The sequence below is a fragment of the Prionailurus bengalensis genome, chromosome C2, assembly GCF_016509475.1.
Source record: "Prionailurus bengalensis isolate Pbe53 chromosome C2, Fcat_Pben_1.1_paternal_pri, whole genome shotgun sequence".
NCBI classification, from domain to species: Eukaryota; Metazoa; Chordata; class Mammalia; order Carnivora; family Felidae; genus Prionailurus; species Prionailurus bengalensis.
This window is the reverse complement of record NC_057350.1, coordinates 127840691-127864818: the sequence shown is the minus strand read 5'-3', so window position 1 is coordinate 127864818 and position 24128 is coordinate 127840691. Positions and strand designations below refer to the sequence as shown.

The following is a 24128-nucleotide window of genomic DNA, read 5'->3' as shown; positions in this document are numbered from 1 at the left end:
GTGTCTCCCTCTCTCTCTGCCCCTCCCCCGTTCATGCTCTGTCTCTCTCTGTCCCAAAAATAAATAAACGTTGAAAAAAAAATTAAAAAAAAAAAAAAAAAAGAAAACCTACAAATTCTTAACTTCTAACAAAGGCTACATCCTGTTTTATTTAAATTGTGTTACAAAATGCATTTGGGTGACATTTCTACTCTAAAATGATTTATCTTGTCTATAAACTCATGAATGTTGAAAACATGCTAAAATTGAATACATTATACAAGGATAAAACGAAGAATGTGGCTTAGTGTTTGGAATTCTTGTATTTTTTACTAAAAATATTTTTTAACCGTTTCTGCGTTTTGTCACTAAGTGATGAATTAAGAGTGACTTCAGATTGGTATTTGCTAACACTTCAAATAACACACTTCAAGTGTAAGTAATTCTCATTCTCTAAAAATAAAAGGCCACACTGCATATCACTACATTTTCTTTTAACATTGCTTTTTGAGTAATTACCAATACATTGTCTATATTATATGCAGGATATTAGAACACAGACAATTAAAAGAGCATGAATAATAATCATGAAGCAAATATTTAGAATCAATATTTTTATGCTCCTTACCCAGTATTTCAATACCAACTTAATTTTCTTAATGTTTCTGGTCCCTAACCAGTGGCCCATTGAATGGATATAGGAAGAATTAAAAGAACTAAAATAGTATGACTAAGAGATAACAAAATAATATGACTAACAATTTAAAATACGCATAGCAGATGAGATGGAAGGATTCCAGAGAATCGTTAACTGGTTATGGCACCACTATTTGGTCCAGTATTCACCTGGCATCTCCTCAACTGCCTTATTTTAAAGGAATAAAAACAGTTAAACCACTTCTTTTTTATTTTTTTTTTTTAAGCTTTCCATTTGGACGCAGTGATGGGTAAACCATGTAAGCACACCTTCTTTTTTTTTTTTTTTTTAAACATTTATTTATTATTGAGAGACACAGAGAGACAGAGCATGAGCAGGGGATGGGCAGAGAGGGAGAGGGAGACACAGAATCCGAAGCACGCTCCAGGCTCCAAGCTGTCAGCACAGAGCCCAATGCGGGGCTTGAGCCCACAAACAGCAAGATCATGACCTGAGCCAAAGTCGGATGCTTAACCGACTGAGCCACCCAGGCGCCCTGAAACACTTCTTTTTTAAATATCAGAAACCTTTTAATACACGAACATTGTGGAACACTTTGTTGAATCCAATTCACTAACACAGATTTGGGGAAATTGTCTATAAGCATACAGTGGTGAGCTCCAGTGATCTGTTCATAACCCCATCCAGCTAAATGTCTTAAAACCAAAACTTGAGGGGTGCCTGGGTGGCTCAGTCAGTTAAGTGTCCAACTTTGGCTCAGGTCATGACAGGTCAGAGCCTGGAGCCTGCTTCAGATTCTGTGTCTCCCTCTCTGCCCCTCCCCTGTTCAAGTTGTCTCTCTCTCAAAAATGAATAAACATTAAAAAATAAAAATAAGAAAGTAAATAAAATCTTGAAATGAAACGAGTGAAGGCACCTTTCAATGCTCATGAACAAATCCAAGTTCTCTTATTGTAATAGCACTGTCCAGTAGAACTTTTATGCAATGATAGGAAATGTTTTATATCTGCAACATTCAGTGAGGTAACTATTACCTACATGTAGCTACTGAGCACTTTAGATGTAAGCTAACTATAACTAAGAACTGCATCAACTAAATTTAATTAAAATTTACACCATCACAACAGCTGGTGGCTGCTATATGGGACAGCATTAAGTTTAGAATATAATCTCTTTTCAGACAAAATGGAATATTTAGATTTATTCTTCTACCTGAAGTAACAAAAAACTGAACACAACAATGGTTTTCAGATACTGGGCAACAGAACAGTTATGATGAGAGGGTGAACAAACAAGTTGAGCCATACAACTGCCCCAGCTTACTGCCTGGAGCACTTTCAAGCCACAGAACAAGGAGGAAAAACCCAGACAAGCCTCATGGTCTCCCTGAAGTGAGAGAACAGAGCTGGAAGGACAAGACACCTGGACTCCTGCAGGCAGAGTACTAGAGATGAGAGATGCACAGTGAAAGAGCACTAGAGATTTATAGAAGGTCTTTCTTTTTTTTAATTCCAGTTAGTTAAAATGCAGTGTAGTATTAGTTTCAGGTGTACAATACAGTGATTCAGCATTTGCATACATCACCAGGTGCTCATCACAAATCACTCCTAAATCACCATCCTTCCACTTGCCCCCCTTCTGGTAACCATCAGGTTGTTCTCTATAGATAAGAGTTATACAAGATCTCTTTCAAGTCTTCAGCTGAGTACTAATGAGCACATTTGTATGAGGAAACTACCTCAGACTGAAGAACCCCCAGAAAGGAGCAAAGAGGACAATGCCTATAACTCATAGGCAGCACCTATTCGCATCACCCAGAGTGAGAAAACTCATAATTCACAAGGGATCAGAGAGGGTACAGACGGTTCTTGTCTCAGTAGTATGAAAAAAAATTAACCCCTGAAGGCTGCTTAAAAACAAGTCTCAAAAGGATCAAACTCTTTCCAAGTAATTTAACCTTATCCCAAGAACAAACCTCATCCCAAGAATAAAGAACAGTTACAATAGAAAAATATCCATCAGTAAGGTAAAATTTTAACAAGGTAAAATTTGTAGTATCTGGCTTTGAATCAAAATTAACTGGGCACGCAAAAAAGTAGGAAAATATGACCCATAATGAGCAGAAAAATCAATAAACAGCAAACCTAGAAGGAACAGGTGACAGAATTAATAAAAACAGAATATTAAAAATTATATAACCATGTTCCACATATTCAAAATTGTTTTATGTACCTAAAAACAAAGTTTCAAAATACATGAAGCAAAAACTTATGAAACTCCAAATTGACAAATCCATAATTATAGAGATTTCCAACACCTCTCAAAAACGGACAAAATACAAATCAGTAAGGATAGAGAAGATATGGACAGCACTATAACCAACTTGTGAAAATGTCTTAATTGTTCTGAAATACTATGAACCAACAAATGTCCTCTGACTGCATAAGATAAAGCAGTCTTGATTCTGATCCAGGTAAGGTTTCACAAAATAATTCAAGATCACAACATCAGAATTCGATGGCTCAAGATAGTATCTAGGGCACAATAGACCTTACAAAATCCTCCATTCCGGAGGATTAAGAATCCTAATGCCTATAGTGACAAGCATGCAAAGTTAAAAAAAAAATAAATGCAACAAAGGTTAGGTGAGACCAAGGGTAAACTGGAGAGGGCAAACCTCCAACCCCCAAGACAAACCCCCTCTCAACTACAGTCAGTGATGCCATGCCACAAGGTATCCACTGCTGCCAGAGTTTACAATTTTCCAGGAAATACCTAAAATTTGGGGTTTTAAGTGAACTCTAGATTTTAAAACGTTGGCCACCAACTCTATAAATTTTTAGCCAAGCTAAAAAATGTCTGAAACCAAGTTCACAACCAAATCTCTGCTCTACTCCAACAACTTCATCTTACAAATGAAAAAGAGAAATTAAATAATTCGCCCAACAACTTCATCTTACAAATGAGAAAGAAATTAAATAATTTGTCCAAATTGTCAAAGTAGATAATGCCATCTAACCACCTCCAAAATACTATGGGCATGGACACCAAAATCCACACTTTCAGAGGAAACAGAAACCAGGATGCTTCCAGGACAGGTAATTTAGTGATGCTTTAACTTCTCAGGAAAAACATGAAAACTGTCTTCAGTCAGTTAAGCATCTGACTCTTGATTTCCGCTCAGGTCATGATCTCACGGTGAGTTCGAGCCCCATGTTAGTATGGAGTCTGCTTGGGATTCTCTCTCTCCTACTCCTCCCCCAACTGCACTCTTCTCAAAAACAAAACAAAACAAAACCATCTTCCAAACAGTTGAAGGTCATAATTTTATCAAAGACTTCCTGAATTGTTCCAGAGAACAAAAAAAAAATCAGTGCGAAACAATTAAAAAAGGAGGCTTGGGAAAATGGAAGGAAGAACTTTCTAAAAAGAAAGTTCTTTTTAAAAGTTGTCAATGAGGGGCGCCTGGGTGGCGCAGTCGGTTAAGCATCCGACTTCAGCCAGGTCACGATCTCGCGGTCCGGGAGTTCGAGCCCCGCGTCAGGCTCTGGGCTGATGGCTCGGAGCCTGGAGCCTGTTTCTGATTCTGTGTCTCCCTCTCTCTCTGCACCTCCCCCGTTCATGCTCTGTCTCTCTCTGTCCCAAAAATAAAAAGGGGCGCCTGGGTGGCGCAGTCGGTTAAGCGTCCGACTTCAGCCAGGTCACGATCTCGCGGTCCGGGAGTTCGAGCCCCGCGTCAGGCTCTGGGCTGATGGCTCAGAGCCTGGAGCCTGTTTCTGATTCTGTGTCTCCCTCTCTCTCTGTCCCTCCCCCGTTCATGCTCTGTCTCTCTCTGTCCCAAAAATAAATAAACGTTGAAAAAAAAAATTTAAAAAATAAATAAATAAATAAATAAATAACGTTGAAAAAAAATTAAAAAAAAAAAAGTTGTCAATGATATAGTTATTTCGTAGAACAGAATTTAACTCAGCTCCCTACCCTAGAGGTATTCAAGAAAAGCCTTGCATGAACTTTCAAGAATATTACAGAAAAGATTATTTGATGTGAAAAATGGCTGTATGATTTGTGGTCCTTTCTGCCTAAAGCTTTGTAAATTGTCATCATGAAGAACAACCTAGTAATATCTTCCTTGTGTGACCGATGTAAAAATTGAGCTGGTAGGGGCGCCTGGGTGACGCAGTCGGTTAAGCGTCCGACTTCAGCCAGGTCACGATCTCGCGGTCCGTGAGTTCGAGCCCCGCGTCGGGCTCTGGGCTGATGGCTCGGAGCCTGGAGCCTGTTTCCGACTCTGTGTCTCCCTCTCTCTCTCTGCCCCTCCCCCGTTCATGCTCTGTCTCTCTCTGTCCCAAAAATAAATTAAAAAAAAAAAACGTGGAAAAAAAAAATTTAAAAAAAAAAAAAAAAATTGAGCTGGTAAGCTCAATGACACCATAAAGGGATCCCTCAGACAGCCCACAGCTTCTGATGAGTAGGACATCAAATGTCATACCCTGAATATGTTCAGTCACAGGCCAGACAACCAAGTGATCAACTGTAAAGGGTATTCAGAAATCACAAGGATGCCTGAATTGGAATGCTCCCTTTTAATCCTAGATTTCTATATTATATCTGGCCAGAGTCCCAAATTTCACATCAAGTAGACATTTACATTTCGAAGGAACAGCATTTAGCAAGATTGACTAGGTTATACACTAGACCACCCACCCATACTTTAGGTATGCCTTTAATGGTTATACAAAAAATTTCAAAACCACTAAGCTTTGCCAGAAAATATTATTTCCAAATTTGAGACCAGACATCATTTTAAGTGCACATTTTCTGTGTGTTTTAACAAAGAAAATGGACAAAGGCTGACAGCTAAAGTCAGCAACAGAAAACACAAAAGCTAGAAAATTATATTAAAACAACTGAGGGGCGCCTGGGTGGCTCAGTTGGTTAAGCATCTGACTTTGGTTCAGGTCATGATCTCATGAGCCCTGCATCAGGCTCTGTGAGGACAGCTCAGAGCCTGAATCTTGCTTCAGATACTTTGTCTCCCTCTCTCTCTGCCACTTGCACTCTGTCTCTCAAAAACGAATAAGCAGTAAAAAATAAAATAAAAATAAAAGACAAAAACTTGAGAAAACCAGATATTCTAACTTCAAAAATTCAAAGTATCTGGAGTAGAAAGGCAATGAATGAAAATAATTCTGCTGAAATATTATGGACTGAGAGCAAATGAAAGATTAGGTATATAGGAATTAATGTAAAATTTTATCTAAATTAATTTCCTGATAAGGGAACAAAATATTAATCTTTAAAAGAGAAAAGTCAAAGGTGACAGTTGGACACGGGAAAATGAGAAACTAGAATAAAATTTTGAAATATCACTTTTTAAAATAAAAGATAAAATTTAGAAAGTACATCAAAACTCACAAAACCTCCAATTAATCATATATAAAAGTAGCCGAGTGGACTCTGAGAGAAGCCAGTATAATAAGGCATTAGCCAATTATTAAAGTCATGCTATACAAGCACAAAGAAAACAAGGAATGCAAAAAAAGGAGGACAGGATGTTTTAATTAATCTGAGAATGACAACCAAAACCTCAAATCTCAGAAGGTATGTTAACTGTTTTACTATATCAAACACATAAAACTATTTTCAAAATCAACGTTTCCAACAAAAATAACATAAAAACAGGGAGGGGGACAAAACATAAGAGACTCTTAAATATGGAGAACAGAGGGTTACTGGAGGGGTTGTGGGAGGGGGGATGGGCTAAATGGGTAAGGGGCATTAAGGAATCTACTCCTGAAATCATTATTGCACTATATGCTAATTTGGATGTAAATTTACAAAAAAAAAGTTAAATTAAAAATTGTGAACAGACAAAAATCAACAAAAAAGGGCACAAAATAAAAAGATTATAAAACAAATACATTGTATTTCTATCCTTTCCTAATTTCCAATACTTCTTTAGAACCCCAATCCCCAGGGACCATCATATTATTCAATGATGTCTCATCCTTCTCAGGCCCACACCTAATCCACTCTAATTCCTATCCTACCTGCAACCTCTCCCAAACACCTGACCAAAATCCTGTATCAAACTGCTAAATCCCTGAAGAATATTTTATTAGGTTGTCTTTATATTATTCCAAACCAGCCTATCTAAATACTTCATGTCCTTCCAAAATCAATGTCCTTCCTGACTTCACTTCTGGTATCTAAGCTACCTTTGCCTCCTTTAATCTTTCCCAAGCCATCTGTATTAAACTGCCAGATTTTGTCAGTTCTTCAATACAATTCAGGGCATTTTATCAGGTGTTATGTGAAAGCACTGTGCTAAACATTGTAAATTTGAGGGTGGAAAATGTACTCATTTCATCTATTCACATCTATTCACAGTAAAATATGCCCAACCATAGCAAAGTATAATACATACAGAACAAAGAATTCAAATGTTATGATAACCATAGCCATAATTATCTGATGTTGTTCCTTTTCCACTCCCACCACTATTCAGGCTTCTATCTAATACAAATACATCTGTTATCCTTCGTAATTGAAAGTTTCACCATACTCTAATAATCAATACCGTATTCTACCCGCCAATTAATCTTTCCTAAAACAATTTTTTTTATTGTTTGTTGATTTTTGAGGGAGACAGAGTGCAAGTGGGGCAGGGGCAGAGAGAGAGGGAGACACAGAATCTGAAGCAGGATCCAGTCTCTGAGCTGTCAGCACAGAGCCCCATGCAGGGCTCAAACCTGTGACCCTCAAAATCATGACCTGAGTTGAGGTCTGACGCTTTACGGACTGAGCCACCCAGGCACCCATCCCAAAACAGAATTTCAAACACAACACTCTCTTTTTAAAATGCCATCTCACAGGCACCTGGGTGGCTCAGTCAGTTCAGTGTCTGACTTAGCTCAGGTCATCATCTCACGGTCTGTGGGTTCGAGCCCCACGTCGGGCTCTGTCCTGACAGTTCAGAGCCTGGAGCCTGCTTCGGATCCCGTGTCTCTCTCTTCCCCTCCCCTGCTCACACCCTGTCTCTCTCTCTCAAAAATAAACATTAAAAAAACATTTTTTTTAAATGCTGTTTCTCAGGGGCGCCTGGGTGGCGCAGTCGGTTAAGCGTCCGACTTCAGCCAGGTCACGATCTCGCGGTCCGTGAGTTCGAGCCCCACGTCAGGCTCTGGGCTGATGGCTCGGAGCCTGGAGCCTGTTTCCGATTCTGTGTCTCCCTCTCTCTCTGCCCCTCCCCCGTTCATGCTCTGTCTCTCTCTGTCCCAAAAATAAATTAAAAAAAAACGTTGAAAAAAAAAATTAAAAAAAAAATTAAATGCTGTTTCTCAAATGCTTACAATAGTGATTTGCAAAACCCCCTCCCCATATCAAGATGGTAAAGGTAAAACACAGATTACAAGAACGTGCTCACAGAGTTCCAATTCAATTAGTCTGATATGATAACTTGGAATCTGGATTTTATGGAGCCCTTTAGGTGATTTGATTTAGGTGGCCCACAGAGCATATTTTGGGGGGTATCAGGGCTCATCAAACAAAGACCCCTGAGTCTCAACAAACAGGGCAAGGTCTCTCCTACAAGAATTCCGACTACAGATAAACTTGACTTTCTGCAGTCAACTGTTCTCTCCCTCTAACCTTGCTGAAAATGTCCACCAATTTCACCATTCTTCTTGGCCCATCTCAAGCTCCATACTTTCTAGATCTCACCAAACTGAAACAATTTCTACTGACTAATTCTACAGTACTGTACTGCTTGTCTTGAACCATTATTTAAACTAGTATTTATTAACACTTCAGGTGGTTATGTCATACGACAATGAACTGTGGATCAAACCTCTTTTCATCTCTTTCAGCATCTGGAACACACTTAGGACTCAGAAGTCCTTTCCCCAAGGCAATTTCATTTTGCATAAACATACCTAAGTAGGAATGAATAAATGAACTAGTTTTTAAAATACCAAAAGGGAAAACTATAGAAAGGAGATTTTTATTAGAAAAAGAAAACTGTTAAATAAATATATCTGGAATAAAAGTATATCTATCTGCCAAGACAAATTAGTAAATATTGTTCTTCCTTATCAACCTACCAAATAAATGCTCCATAAAGAACTTAAGTCCCAAGAAAAAAAACCTGGTAAACCACATTCTGCTTAACACCAATCAGGTATGTTTAAACTCTGACCCAAACAGGTATTCAAAAAACAAGCTACACGGAGGGAAAAATTCACTTGTGATTAATTTCTGAAACTTTTACACATGCAACAAAAGCTAACTTACAAATGTTCTATTATGATGCTTGAGATTTTGGCATAAGTGACTCTAGCACAACACTTCGGCAGTAATTGTTGGTCTACTCATCTGTCTTCTCCGTAACAATGAGTAACATGGGTAATAACGATGTGTCTTATTCATCTTACTATTCCAGCACTTTGAACAGGTAATTAATAAAGATGTAATGAGTTATCTTTTCAAGATAAAAAATGATAGTGATTTTCCAAAAATAACACTAATGGCCCACAAGCATATCAAAGGATAATCAACATCACTAGAAAAATGGAAATCAAAACCACCACGATATCACCTCATGCCCATTAGAATGGCTACTATTAAAAAAAAAAAAAAAGTGGGGGTGCCTGGGTGGCTCAGTGTCTCATGCTCTCTCTCTCTGCCCCTCCCCCCACCTGTGTTGTCTGTCTGTCTGTCTGTCTGTCTCTCTCTCTCTCTCTCTCTCTCTCTGTAATAAATTTAAAAAATTTTTTTTTTTTTTACAAAGTGCTGGCAAGGATATGGAGAAATTGGAACCCATGTACTATTGGTGGGATTGTAAAATGATGCAACAACTATGGGAAACAGGAGGTTCCTCAAAAATATTAAAATGGAAATACTATATACACAATCCAACCATCCCATGTCTGGGTATATACCCAAAAGAACTGAAAGCAGGGTCTTGAGAGTTGTTTGCACACCCATGTTCACAGCAACATATTCACAAGAGCCAAAAGGTGGAAACAACCCAAAAGTCCATTGACTGATGAATGGACAAACAATTGTGGTATACACATACAATGGAACATTAGTCAGCCTTAAAAAAAGGAAAATCCTTGGGGTGCCTGGATGGCTCAGTCAGTTAAGCATCAGACTTCAGCTCAGGTCTGAGCTCATTCTGATCTCTGAATCATTCATGAGTTCAAGCCCGGTATCCAGCTCTGTGCTGACAGCTCACAGCCTGGAGTCTGCTTCAGATTCTGTGTCTCCCTCTCTCTCCAACCCTCCCCCATTCGCACTCTCGTGTGTGTCTCTCTCTCAAAAATAAATAAACAGGGGCGCATGGATGGCTCAGTCGGTTGAGTGTCCAACTTCAGCTCAGGTCATGATCTCGCAGTCTGTGAGTTTGAGCCCCAAGTCGGGCTCTGTGCTGACAGCTCAGAGCCTGGAGCCTGCTTCGGATTCTGTGTCTCCCTCTCTCTCTGCCCCACCCCCGTTCATTCTCTCTCTCTCTCAAAAACAAACAAACATTAAACAAACAAACAAACAAACATAAAAAAATTAGGGGTGCTTGGGTGGCTCAGTCAGTTAGGCGTCTAACTTCGGCTCAGGTCAGGATCTCATGGTTTGTGGGTTCAAGCCCCACATCAGGCTCTATGCTGACAGCTCAGAGACTGGAGCCTGCTTCAGATTCTGTGTCTTCCTCTCTCTCTGCCCCTCTCCCATTCATGATCTGCCTCTCAAAAATAAATAAACGTAAAAAAAAATTTTTTTTTTAATTAAAAAAAGGAAAATCCTTACACATGCTGTATGATGGATGAAACTTCAGGACATTATATTAGTCAATCAAAAAAAGACAAATACCTTATGATTCCATTAATATAAAGTACCTAGAGTAGCCAAATTCAGAGAGACAAAAAGTAGAACGGTGGTTACCAGGGGCTGCAGAGGAGGGTAGTTAGTTGATGAATACAGAGTTTCAGATTTGCAAGATGAAAAAGTTCTGGAATTCTGTTTCACAACAACATAAATTTACTTAGTGTTATAGAACTGTACATTTTAAAATGGTTAAGATGATAAACTTTACATTCATTACAATCAAAAATTTTAATTACACTGACTTTAAGTACAATAAAAATAAATTCTTACGTATCAAAGAACTAATGCTTGAAAATATGTAAATATAAAACAGCATTAGATCTATGTAAAATTATTCAAATAGCCTTTTAATTTAGCTTCCACCTAAGAGATAAGCAGCTTAAAAATAAAATATAAATAGCTTAAAATAAGTCACTCTGGAGGCACCCGAGTGACTCAGTCAGTTAAGCATCCAACTCTTAATTTCAGTTTAGGTCATTATCTCACAGTTCATGGGATCAAGTCCCTCGTGGGGCTCCACATTGACAGCACGGAGGCTGCTTGGGATGCTCTCTCCCCCTTTCTCTCTCCCCCTCCCCTGCTCCACTCAAAATAAATCTCTCTCCCCCAAGATAAATAAGTAAACATTAAAAAAAAAAAAATCACTCCAAGCTGTATGTTCAAATTTCAGTGTAGAAGATTCTTGCTAATTATAAATTGAATGCTCAGCCAAAAAGTATTTCTGGTAAAAGAAGACAATTCTGTAACTGAAAAATATTCTTGGGATCATCTACTACACTAATTATAATGTGGGTCCACAAACAACGGCAAAGGAGAATAGTAAGGAAAATTAAAAGTAGTTTTTCATAAAACTAATCTACTTAATTTTAAGGCATATACTTTATTCTGAGACCACATCTCCCCTACTCTGAAACTTTCTTTTGAATGCTAATTTCATCCATTCAACAAAAACGTGTTGAGCCAGTAACTCTCAGGTGCAATGCTGTTAAACTGAACAATAGAAGCAAGGTGCTCACCCTCAGGGAACTATCTCTTTCTAGTGGAAAATAAGAATAGCAATTGTAAAAGATGATAGGGTTTTAAGTCTTTAACACTCAAAACAAAAACCTGGCCAGCATAAGTAACCCTATGTCAGTGGAAAACACTAATCTATAGCCCCCTTCCATTTTATAAATGAGAACCTGGATGCCCAAAAGGTTTCACAATTTCAATAAACCCAAAGCCAAAACCACCTTGTTTCTAGACTCTAAAACACCAAACTATCCATGTGAGTGAGTAGAGATTCAAACATGATTATTTACAGGACTCCAAATATCTCGGACTAATATTTTTCTACTTACTGTGTCCTTCCAATTCTAAGAGGATTTGATTCTATATACCAACCTTGTATCATTTGTGGACTTACAAGTTTAATGAAAAACTTAAAATCCCTAGGGCAGAATTTATCAAATCTCATGCCAGCAAAAGAAATTCTACTTTCTGATAAATGATAAAGCCAAGTCCAACATTGTAGAACAAGGGGAAAGAAGAGACACAAAAATAGCATCCACAGTAATACTGTCTTGGTCACTGCTTCTTTGGCCTAGAAAGTACAGTAATTCTCTGGAGCACTGCTATCCCATTCACTAGAAGCTTCAGACAGTTTAAATACACAAAGGAACTGAAAAACAAATAGTGATAATCAGCTAATTAACATTTCAAAGTACCACAATAACAAAACTTGTAGTTTCAGTGAATAATCTAGGTTTGACAATAACTGACCTGAGGATACAGTCTCTTCCCTCACCTCCTCCTACCTTTCTCTAGTTCTGTACAAGGGTGGAATACTAAGCTTATAATACATGCCAGAAAACAAGTCCATAGGCTTGTTCTCATGGGTTCAAAAAGTTTTTCTCCACTTAAAAATAAACCCATGTATAATACAAATTTGGGGGAAAAACCTGAAGGTGTAACTATCCCCTTTCATAAAGGAAACTGAGCCACAAAGTTAGAGACTTCCCCACACAGTAAGTAGAAGAGCCAAGATATGAACCTAACTGCAAAGTTTGTAGGACTCTCATTTTGTTCCCGAATCTGTCATAAACACAAGTGCCTGGATAGGAGAGAGTGGATGAGGCAGGTGAAACACAAAAATGTACAAAAATAGTATTTTTCCCTGAGATATCAGAAGATTTAGATACAAAAACTGCACTGGAAGAGTTCTAAGTGCTTATGACTGGAACAAAGGGTTACAGAGGTTCAAAGGACAAACGACTTTTTGCTTGCAGTGAGCAAGGAAGAATTCAGTGAAGAGGGAGGAAATTGAGGAGTTAGACCACAGAGGAAAAAAAAAAGTGTATTTTAGGCAGAAGAAACTTCAGAGAACAAAAGCGGGGTAAAGAGGAGGAAGACATAGGGCATTTATGTTTAGAAAAAGCAAAACAGCCTGGCTGAAGCACAGAAATTATGTAAGAGAACAGTTAAATGTAAGGCTGAAAAGGTAGGTCTAGGTCAGACTTCAGACAACCTGGTGAAACTCCCTATTTACAGCACCAGGATATAATTAAACTTTTACATATTTGTTATCTTCATGAAATAATACACATGGCCCATTAACTTGAATGAATTTATGCTTTTCATCTAAGAAAAGGAATCTAGGACAGCACCTGATACAAGATGATTAAATGCTGGATCTGAATTCAAATAACCAATTTTTTTCTTCCTATCTCCTGACAACTAGAGACTTATGGGGGGGGGGGGGGGAGGTCAGAGAAGGCAGGCTGAACCTACACCCAGATTGCTGAAATTTATGGCAGCTACTCAATATAATTGGGGAAAAAATAGAACCCACAAATCTTTTCCATAGGAAAGCTTGAGCAGAAAGAAATAATGACCAAAAAATCCCCCTCGTATTGACAAGACTAGCTTAAAAGAAAAATAAAGCTGCAATTGGATTTTTTTAAAGTAGCTTTATCTTTAATTTCATGTTTTAAAATCCAAGCTAGAATTTGGCAAAATGTTCATTTAGACCACAACTATCCTGAAGCAACTGATAAGAAATTAAAATTCCAAACACCTACTCGATTCAAAACTACCACTTCCCCCTTAAATTAGAGGGTTAAGTCCCATCCCCCTAATAAAAAGGAGACCTACTAGATCTTTAAGTGTTACCTGGATAATGATATCACTCTCTATTGCTGTTCTAACAGGCCAGGGCTACCCTTTGCCCTCTCTTTCCCATACAAGAGTAGCGAACCCCGCCAAAGAAAAGGAAGTTATAGCAGCTCTATCTCCTCAGTTCAAAAACTATCAAAAGCTGTTAAGACATAAAAAGAAGCACTCCATAGAAAGTGGAAGTGGAGTAGGGGAGTACACTGAAACCAAGCAAATTCTTATTTATAAAATTTAAGTTGAAAGGAAACTTGGAATCTAGCCCAAAGCTCTTATTTTACACGTTAAGAAACTGAGGCCCAAGGCAGTGGTGATTTGCCCAGGGCAAACGCTTCCCTATAAAGGTGTTAAGTGTCTGTTACCAGTCACAGTAGCACTTAATCACATTCTAACAGTTACTTAAATGTTTATGAGATTAAGTACCTGGGGTGCAAAAAACACAATCTTCATCTCCTCTGCATCCCCTTCAGTGCCTTGCCCCATGCCCCAGAGCTATTCAGAAAATCCTGAAGAATTCTCAAATGAATACCATGTCCTCTTTCTGATACCATAGCTACAAAATTTATTTTATCTAATATAAAATGAAAGGCTGAAATGCTTAATCAAGTTCTGACTAAATGAGTGGATCAGCAAAACCTCAAAATTTGGGGCAGAATATGCAATGGAATATAGTACTGCTTATTTTTTTTTTCCTCTTTGATAGTTGCCATTTCCCTTGTATTAATGTTTTTAGTCCAGGTTTTATGAAAAACTATCATAGGTGCAAAATAGGTGCAAAATTAATCCAAATTATCAGCGCTTTTGAGACATTTCGATTTATTAAACAACTTAGCGTATCTTCATCTCTCAAAAATAACTTGAAAATATCCTACCCAGCACAAAATAATATTTTCGGGGGGGGGGACCTAAAATAACGGTCTACCAGTCCACAACGTATTAAAACCACAAAACAGAAACACTCCTGTAAAAATCCCACCAGCTAAAGAGTACTATCAGTCTTCCTTGGCTCACTGCTTACCGTCAAACTGTCAAAGCATTTGTTGAAGAACACGGGGGAAAGTTCTGCACCGAGTTCACAGGCTGTGGGTGCATCAGATTATACCACCACCCACACATAACACCAGTTTGGGGAAATGCAAACACGCCACATGTACATGTTTTAACCAGGCTTAACCAGGTTTAACCAAGGTAGGTATTGTCAGCTCTTGTATCAAAGGTTTAAAAAAGGCAGCAATATGCAAACATACTTCAACTCATTTATATCATCATCAGAAATGGCAAGGTATTGACCCGAAACGAATTAAACAGTTCTGAACCTTAAGGCCGCCGTACAAAACAGTTTAGAAGGGCTGTCTTTCTGAAAAGTCGGGCAAAAATCCTTTGACGAGTTTGAAAACTAATGACCATACGCTAATGCACAAATAACAAAAGCTTAGTACAAACCACCATGCCACCAAACCGTTCTTGCTACCACTGCCCAGGTTTTCTAAAACAAGCACTGAAAGGGAACAATAAAAAGCGTCTCACCGCAAACACAGCAAGAGAGGGACTGTCGGAAGTAAGGCAAGAGCCTGTTAATCTCTGTAAACGCCTTGGGGTCTCCGGGGTCGTAGTTGAGCACTAGGCGGCTCGCGGAAATGTAGAGAGCAGTAGCATTCACGGGGTTCATTGCAGACACTTCGACACCGATGGCTCCCGGTTGAAAAAAAATTCCGGATCCAACTTTGTAAGCAGCCAGGGAACAATGGCGAATTTGCAACAATTCGGAGGAACTCAGAGAAGAACCACTGGCCAAAGTAGTAACCAAAATCCGCGCAAGTTTGTGGAGCTGAAGCAGTACTCCCACACATGGGGCCTTGGCGCCCCTCCTCCGTCCCTGAGACTTGCAGACGAAAAAAAAAAAAAAGGAGAGAGAGAGAGAGAGAGAGAGAGAGAAAGCAAGGGAAACCAGAGTTCGAGTTTGTTCCAGTCAGCCTCGGGGCGAACGAAGAATGCAGCAGCTTCGGCGCTCGGGTCAGGACTCGGCGCTCAGTCTAGCCCCGCGGCTCGGCGGGCGGCCTTCGCTGCATCTCCGGACACGGAGGCACCTCCTCAGGGCGAGCTGAGCGGGCGCGGGAGCAGGCCCCGGCCCGGTCCGAGGAGCGGGCACGCTTCTCACGCGCTGCAGGGTCCTTACTCCATCACAGCGCACGACGCAGAGGTAGGGGCGACCGCAAAGAGGACGGCTCGGGCGTCGGCTTCCTCAATCTAGTGCACCAAGCCGCGGCGGCGGCGAACGTTGCAGTTGCGGCTGGCGGAGGCCGCCGCCGCTCTCTCCATATCGGACGCGGGGCCGGACTGCGCCTGGCTCTCCGCCCCGGCGGTTACAGCCCCGCGGTTCCCTGAGGTGGCGAAGCGGGCAGGAGAGTCCCCCACCCGCTAGGGGAGGGCCGGAGAGGAAGTGCGCGGGCCGGAGAGGCCGGCGGCGGCGGCGGCGGCAGCGGGAGGGGGCGGGGAGCAGGCCCGGCCGGGCCGCGGCGGCGCCCCTTGCTCCTCAGTCGCTCACTCCGAGGTCACCAGGCGCAAGCGCCGCCCCCTCACTGCCCAGCCATCTTCTCCGCGCCGCGCACACGGAGACCTCCGCCGCCAAGCACGACGGCCGCCGCCGCCCACGGCTCCCGCCCGGCCGCAACTAAGGCGAGCGCTCACACCGCCAGGCCCCGCCGCCGCCCAGAGCACACGGCAAGGCCCCGCCGCAGGCCCCTCCCCCCGTGCCTCGCCGCCCTCACCCTGACTCCACGCGCCACTCTAACTCGGTAGGGCCCAGGCTGCTGCGGCCTTAATGAATCCCGCGGGCTGTGCGGCGCCTCAGGCCCTGCCGGCGACGACGACCGTTACCCCAACGGGCAAAGCCACTGTCATCCCCGAGACTCCCCCGCCGCCGTCGTCGCTAGCGCCCGCACGCATGCGCAGAACACACTCTCACCCCTCCCCCCGCCCTTCCCTTTCCCTTCGCTTCCCTTTTCCCCTGCTTCTCCTCTAAGAGCCCCCTCCACACCCTCCCAGAGCTACCGGCTCGCTCCGCGCATGCGCATTCCACTACCCAGCTCCGCTGCCTTTCGCCCTTACGCGTGCGCTTTGACCGCCCACCCAGAAAACCGGATAAACACAGCAGCCCGCTCACGCCAGCCCCTCCCGGCTTCCAATCCACCCTCACCTCACTGCGCATGCCTGGCTCTCCACTTACGGCTCTTAGAACTGAGCATGCCCTCTGCAAGCCGCCTGTTCGCCCCTCCCCCAAGCGCTCTCAAATTCCCTCTTAGGCGTGTGGGCTGGGGTGAAACATTCGTTGGTTGACCCATCTTTCCACGGCGTGGACTGTAGGCTTCTCGCACTACATTGCTTCCTCGGTGCCCGCCAACGATGAGGCCGGCCTTGGTCGCGCCATGTGGCGCTCCGCCCTGACAGCCTCTCCTCGCCCTGACTGACCACTGTGTGAGGAAATAGTTCCACACTGCCCCAAGCCCCGCCCTCGCGGCCTTTCTCCTAGAACCGCGCCTGCCCTAGCACGGAAAGGGCGCTGCCCGCGTCTGTTTGCGCTCCTGGAGTAGCGTAGGCCAGCAGCAATCTGCGTGGCTGCGCGCCCAGCCGGCGTGCAAGCGACATTTGCTAGGTTAGGGTCTCGTCCTGCGTCGATGGCAGCCTGAGGTCACTAAGACCCCGACAGGCTGTCTGTAAGCGTTGGGGCTCGGACCCACCTCCCCTCTCCTGTCCATCAGAGCAGGGCTCTTCCCGCGGCCTATGGTCTTTGGAGTCGGACGGACGCTAGCGGCCCGATCTTCCGGGGGCGCCGATCAGTACCTCACCGAGCTCCTACGGAAACACTGTCCGGTTCCAAAGCAAAACGATCCCCTCTTTTGGCTCCTTTAGCCGACCTAACCCTTCTTTGTGAATAGATCTCTTGAGGAAGCCACGGTCCTGCTTCAGAACAGACCCAAGTCCTTGAAAGTATTGGGTTTGTTTTAAAACAAGCTTTTGGCTGTTGTTTCTGCAGGAGACAAGGACACATATAAATAAAAGCTTAACTTAACGTCGGATTCCCCTCCCCTCAAAAAGTACAAAACCGCACAGGAACCATTTTTTATCTCTGGAGAACACCAAAGCTCTTCAGCATGGTTTTTTGCACAAAATAAATGTGGGTGCACACACGCTTGCAAAGCGAAATTTATGACATATCTTTTGGGGCACAAATAGTTTTAGGGACTTGCTACTTAAAGTAGAAATTGAGAAGCCATATAACTTCCGATAATTTCTAGTGCCACTTGAAGACAGTTTTATTTTAGTATATTATCTGCACTTACATATTAATAAGAATCTAACTTCCTAATTTTGTTAGGTAGCAAGCAGAAATTAAAGCTGTGCAAAGTATATTTGGTCATCTTGTATCTGGAAACCGACAAGTGTTCTCAAATTCATTCTCTTGTTTAAAAGCCCCATCTTCCTTGGGTTGGTTGGTTGATAAGTGATGTTTTCTAAGCTCACCTTCAAGTAAAACTGTTACATTATACATTTCTATTTTTATTTCAGACTCTAACTTCTTCCACAAACCACAGGTTGTTTTCCTCCAGAGGAGCAACATGGAGAGTAAAATAATCAGTACTGTTTTCCATTCAGACAACATAAATTATCAAGTGATTACTTGCAGGCCCTTAACCTTGCTGATTTTCTCATAACTGGATTTTTTTTAATCACTTGAGATGTGCACAACCCAAATTAAAATTAATTTTATTGATGGTTTGTGTGTGTGTGTGAGGGGGGACTTAAACCAGTTTTTTTTAGGGTCTGAAATTGCTTACAACTGGTGATAGTTTATGGCACTGAGAGGCAAAGCATGTCATTGAAATATAGTACCTGGTTTAACTATTTGGTTGCTGGAGGCTTGCCTAAAAATAAAATAAATGAACAATTTATAGAAAATGAAGTGTTTGGATCAAATATTTAGGAGAAATCATATATAATGTAACTCAAATCTCAAGTTATCAATTGAATATAATTTTTTCATATTTTATGTTTAATTATTATTTGGCAGTAACAATGTTAGTGTTGCTAGATCTAAGGAATACAAGATACCAGTTTAAAAAATTTTAATAAGCTTTTTACTTGAGAACAGTTTTTAATTTTCAGAATTATTGTACAGATAGTACAGACAGTTCTCATATATTCCATTTCCCCTATTATTAACATTACATTAGTATGGTATATTTGTCACAATCAATTAACCAATAGTAATACATTATTATTAAACAAAATCCATATTTAATTCACGTTTCTTCAGTTTTTTCCTAAATGTCCTTTTTCTGATCCAGGATCCATCCAGGATATCACATTACGTGTAGTCATGTCTCCTCAGGCTCCTCTTGGCACCCAGCTAAATATTCATTTCAGACAAACAACAAATACTTGTTTCCTTCTTATTGTCTGTATTTCCTACCTATTTTAAGTTAAAGCTCACCTTTTCCATCCTCCAATGTTGCCAACTCCTTGCTGCTTTTATTGCACTTCTCAAACTACATGGCAGTTGTTGGCTTTACCCTGCCTTCTCCCTATCATACTATAACTACTAGAAAGTCAGAGTTTCTTCCTCTTTGCCTTTTATCATCATTGCCTAGCATAGGGCTTGACATATAATGAGTACTCGGTAATTGTTAAAACAATGATAAATTGCTAGAAATGCAGTAATGTAAGTAAACTCCCCAGTACAGTGTAAGATGCAAAATAGGCATGGACAAGCGTTTGCCTTTCCTTAGGGAGATACACAAAATGTCTTATAAATTTAGAGACAGTTCTTATCTCAGCTTGATCAATGTCGATTCTAAGATCCTTAATAAAACCAGAAGTGTGGATTGATTTGAAATACTCAGAATAATCAATCAACAAGTATTTATTGATTGTACTTAAGCACTTTGAGGACAATGAAGGAAATGCATAAGTAGTTGTAGCTATACTTTCAAAGAACAAAGATCAGGATGGCAGTAAGTCAGAGGGACTTTATGAGTGGTTAGTCTCTTTATAAAATTATGAAATAGTTGTTTGCCTCCCTTCCCCCCCCCCCACCCTCCTTTCTCTGCCCCCACCCTTTTTCTTTCTCCACCAAAAGTATCCAGAAGTTATGTTCCCTCTCTCACCTTCCCAGGTTGCATTCTCCCTGACCTCCTAGTATCTCCACTCCACTGCCTTCAGTATTATCTTCAGTATTATCTCTTATGGACTGAATGTTTGTGCCCTCACCTGCTCCCCAAATTCACGTACTGAAATCCCAGCCCCTACATGATGGTATCAGAAAGTAAGGCCTTTGAGGGGCAATTAGGTCATGAGAATAGAGCCCTCATGAATGGGATTAGTGCCCTTACAAAAGACCCCAGAGAGCTCCCTCAGTCTCTCTGCTATGTGAGGATAAAATGGGAAATCAGCCTCATCTTCAACCCAGAAGAGAACATGCACCAAGTGACCATGCTGGCACCCTGATCTCACACTTCCAGCGTCCACAACTGTGAGCAGTGTTGTTGCTGTTAAAGCCACCCAGTTTATAATATTGTATTACAGCCACCCAGGTAAAACACCATCCCTACCAAATTTTAAGAAGCACTTACTGTCATTGTGGAAAGAAATCAATCTGATCAACCTCAATCTATGGGAGAGTGATAATACTTTAATCTAAACTAACAACAAATCTTCAGAGACTGGCCAGAGCAAATACCTCTTTACAGAGAGCAATAAACCAGGGGAAAGTAAATCAGGGCCTAATCCAAACCAGTCCTTTCATTTTTCCCTGACCACTGTTCTCTGTTACCAAATCTTATCTTCTCCTTAGCTGTGGTCATACATCTCCCCTCCTTGGTCTTAGAGCCCCTGAAAAGAACTGCTTCCGTTTGCATATCAACTCCTGTTGATATTTTTTCTGTGACTTTTTTCAAATCTGTACATCTATCCACTTGCTTCATCCAAAAACATTTTTTAAGCAAGTCTAGCACCCACTTTATACCTTAAATATTAAATTGCCTCCAGCATCTTCCCTACCTCTAGCCCAAACAAAGCAGTTTGCTTTATTGGTCATCTGCCTAATACAGTGCCAGACACTTATTAAGGTACCCACTAAATGTTACTGTTTTTATTCCCTAGCACACTTTCAACTCTATTCAAATGCCTATTAAATTTGTTCATTCATTTATGCAACCAACATTTATTGTCAGTTATATGCCAGGCATTCAGAACACAAAATGAATAATTCAACAGTTTCCAGCCCTCAAAGAGTTCACAGTCTAGTTGAAGTGGCAGCTACGTACATAGCTAATTTATAATTCAGAGTGGTAAGGATTTAGGGATGCACTCAATGTAAATCCAAAATGTCTTAGCAGATATTTCTGCAACATTATGGGTTAAACAAGCTTGTGTGGACTTCCCTGGGAAAATAACTGCAATTATTCATAGCATTGTTTCTAAGGGAAAATGTGTTCTGCATTCCAAACAGTCAATTTAAAATTGAATTTTTGGAACACAGCCCGTTTGTCCCTGGAGGCTATTTCTCCATTATCTAAGGTCTCTATCTGTCTTAGGACAATGTATATCTTTTTACAACTCCCACCTGTTTCCATACGGCCGGGGGTGGGGGGGGGGGGGTAGTGCTAGCTGAGGGTTGCTGGTCAACTTACTTTCCAGGGCTCAACGCTGCACAATTGAGACTGCTCTGGTCAAGCAGGTTGAGTCAAGCAGGGGATCAAAGGAGGCTCAGTCTTAAATTTGTTCAACATTTTGCTCTTTTACTATTAGGGAAAGTAGGAAAAAAAGTACATTGAGTGAGTGCTGAAAGTTTGAAATTGCTGCAATATGAAATGAGAAAGGGAGCTGCTTAGGGACAGGAAAGGATCTTATCTCTATTTTAAGGAGAGAATCAAGATCTTCTCTACATCAAATGTTCCATAATTCCCCATCACTCATTCTTCCCTTCTGTTTCTTGATTCCAGAGTTTTCTTCAATGGTTTTCCCAAGGCTTACTTCTTCAGCCTGCCACCCCTCTTGCTATATATATATATATATATATATATATATATATATATATATCCCCTTCTGCCTTGCTATGCCATATGCTTCAAAAACCATCTTTCACATATTCTCTCTTTCTCTCTAATCTGTCAAACTTTTGATAGAGCTCAAACTCATTTCCTTTCTTTCATTAACCATTAATTTCTTGACCTCTTTTAAAAAAACTTTTTTTTAGGGGCACCTGGGTGGCTCAGTCAGTTGAGCGGCCGACTTCGGCTCAGGTCATGATCTCAAGATCCATGAGTTCAAGCCCCGCCTCGGGCTCTGTGCTGACATTTCGGAGCCTAGAGCCTGCTTCTGTTTCTGTTGTCTCCCTCGCTCTCTGCCCCTCCCCCATTCGCGCTCTGTCTCTCTCTGCCTTTCAAAAATGAATAAATGTTAAAAAAAAATTTTTTTAAAACCTTTTTAAAATATTTATTTACTTTTGAGAGAAGGAGAAACAGAGACAGAGAGACAGAGTGTGAGTGGTGAGCAGGGGAGGGGCAGAGAGAGAGGGAGACACAGAAGCTGAAGTAGACTCCAGGCTCTGAGCTGTCAGTACAGAACCCGACACAGGGCTCAAACCCACAAACTGTGAGGTCATGACCTGAGCCAAAGTCAGACGTTCAACAACCAGGCCACTGGGGGACCCCTTCTTGAACTCTTGAAGTAAGATATCTTTCTCTACCACTTTGCTGAAACTATATTCTTCAAAACCGCAGAGTGTCCCACTGTTTGACTTATTTATTGTTCAATCACTGCTTTCAAAAATGTCATATTAAAATGTCCTTTCCGGGGTTGCCTGGGTGGATCGGCCTGTTAAGTGCCTGACTCTTGATCTGGCTCAGGTCATGAACTCATGGTCCATGAGATGCAGCCCAATGTTGGGCTCTGTGTAGTCAGCCAGAGCCTGCTTGGGATTCTCTCTCTGTCTCTGTCTCTCTCTCTCTCTCTATCTCTATCTCTGTCTCTATCTCAAAATAAATAAACTTAAAAAAAAAGAGGAAAAGGGACAAGTGCAGTAGCATTCTTAGGCCCAGACTAGAAAGGGCAGTTGTGGCAATGCCTTTCTTCCTGTCAAGTTGAGGCATCCACAGAGGAAAAGAGATTTGCCCAAGACCTGAGAAGTGGTCAAAAGACAGCAGTTGGTAATAGAGATTGGATGTTTGGGTTGAGGTGAGGCCAGTTAGTATCCTTGAAGAATGAGGAGTCAAGGTAGGAAGAGAAGGGAGGTGATCCAGGATTTATGGTTGGCAGACAAATTCTGCCACATTCTGGAGTGAGACTCCGAGGATTTCAAAAATTCTAAATTCAAACCTGGCCTTTCATGTTGTTTTGAAAATATACTTGTCAGAGTAGGAGGATGAAACATATTTTATTTAAAATTTTGTTAGTTTGATTTATAACTTGTAAATTTGTACACATATGGTATGTGGGCTGCCAGTGGTACTCTTGCCCTGGGCCCTGCAAATGATCAGGTGGACCTGTACAATTGTCTGCTCAACTGAGAAGGACTGCATCTCTCACTAATGGTTGCCACTGCTTGTCTGGCTAATGTTAACTACCAACTGAAGTTCTGAGTGGCAGGCATCCAAGTTCAGAGTCTCTCTTAGGGGATGCATCTGCTTTTTTCTAGGACTACTTCTGAATGTTCACTCCCATGTACCCTCATGTGGGAGAATTATCTCTGGCTTGGCGACTTCCAGAGCCTCTTTGGTTCCCATTCCCAACATTCTATCCCATAGCCTCTTGCAGCTAGGACCCTTTTGTGGTGATAGATCCCTTAAGTGGAGTATTGCCAAAATGGTTCAATCCAAGTTACTTTCGTTAAGGCCCATCAAATAGGAAATACTCATCTTTGCTATGACAAAATGGTGGGACCTTAGACTAGACTATTCCATAGCACACCTCCAATCCCTGCTTGACATATCTCTTCAGTTTCTTTGCCTTTGCTCAGATCGAGTCACCTGCCCAAGAATATGTTCAATCAGGAATCAGCTTCCCCTTCCCACCCACCTCCACTCCAGCCTCACTTGATGTTGGGAATAGAGAAAAAACATGGCTTCCCTGTGAGAGGAACCAAAAGCCTCTTGCCATAAACCCACAACCGTAAGGCTGGACTCTGACTCTCTATTTCCTCTCTCCTTTTCTGTGAACTGGGAAGAGAGAAAGGGTTGGGGTGGTGGCTGCTGGTGGCAGGGCTAGTTTTATTGTCTCTTGGTCCTGAGGAAGATGGTTGCAACGTTTGAGGTCCACAGCTTCATTGTCCCTAGCTGCGGGCCCTAAGTTCCAATCCTGGAATAAAGGATTGCCAGCATTCAACAATATCAGCCTAATTTACCAAATCTTAACCCTTACTTTCCTTCACTGCTCTGTCTGAAAAAAAAAAAAAATTATCATATTA

The 24128-nt window shown here is 41.4% G+C and overlaps 1 protein-coding gene across 1 annotated transcript in view; it reads right to left on the bottom strand.

The window, feature by feature from the left end:
• MSL2 (MSL complex subunit 2) overlaps positions 1 to 18646 on the bottom strand; it is a 38339-nt gene extending 19693 nt beyond the window's left edge. The window contains exon 1 of the mRNA XM_043595342.1: positions 15194 to 18646. Within this exon, the coding sequence (XP_043451277.1) occupies positions 15194 to 15335 (142 nt within the window). The 5' untranslated portion in view covers positions 15336 to 18646. The remainder of the gene's footprint in view (positions 1 to 15193) is intronic.
• Positions 18647 to 24128: the final 5482 nt, after the last annotated feature.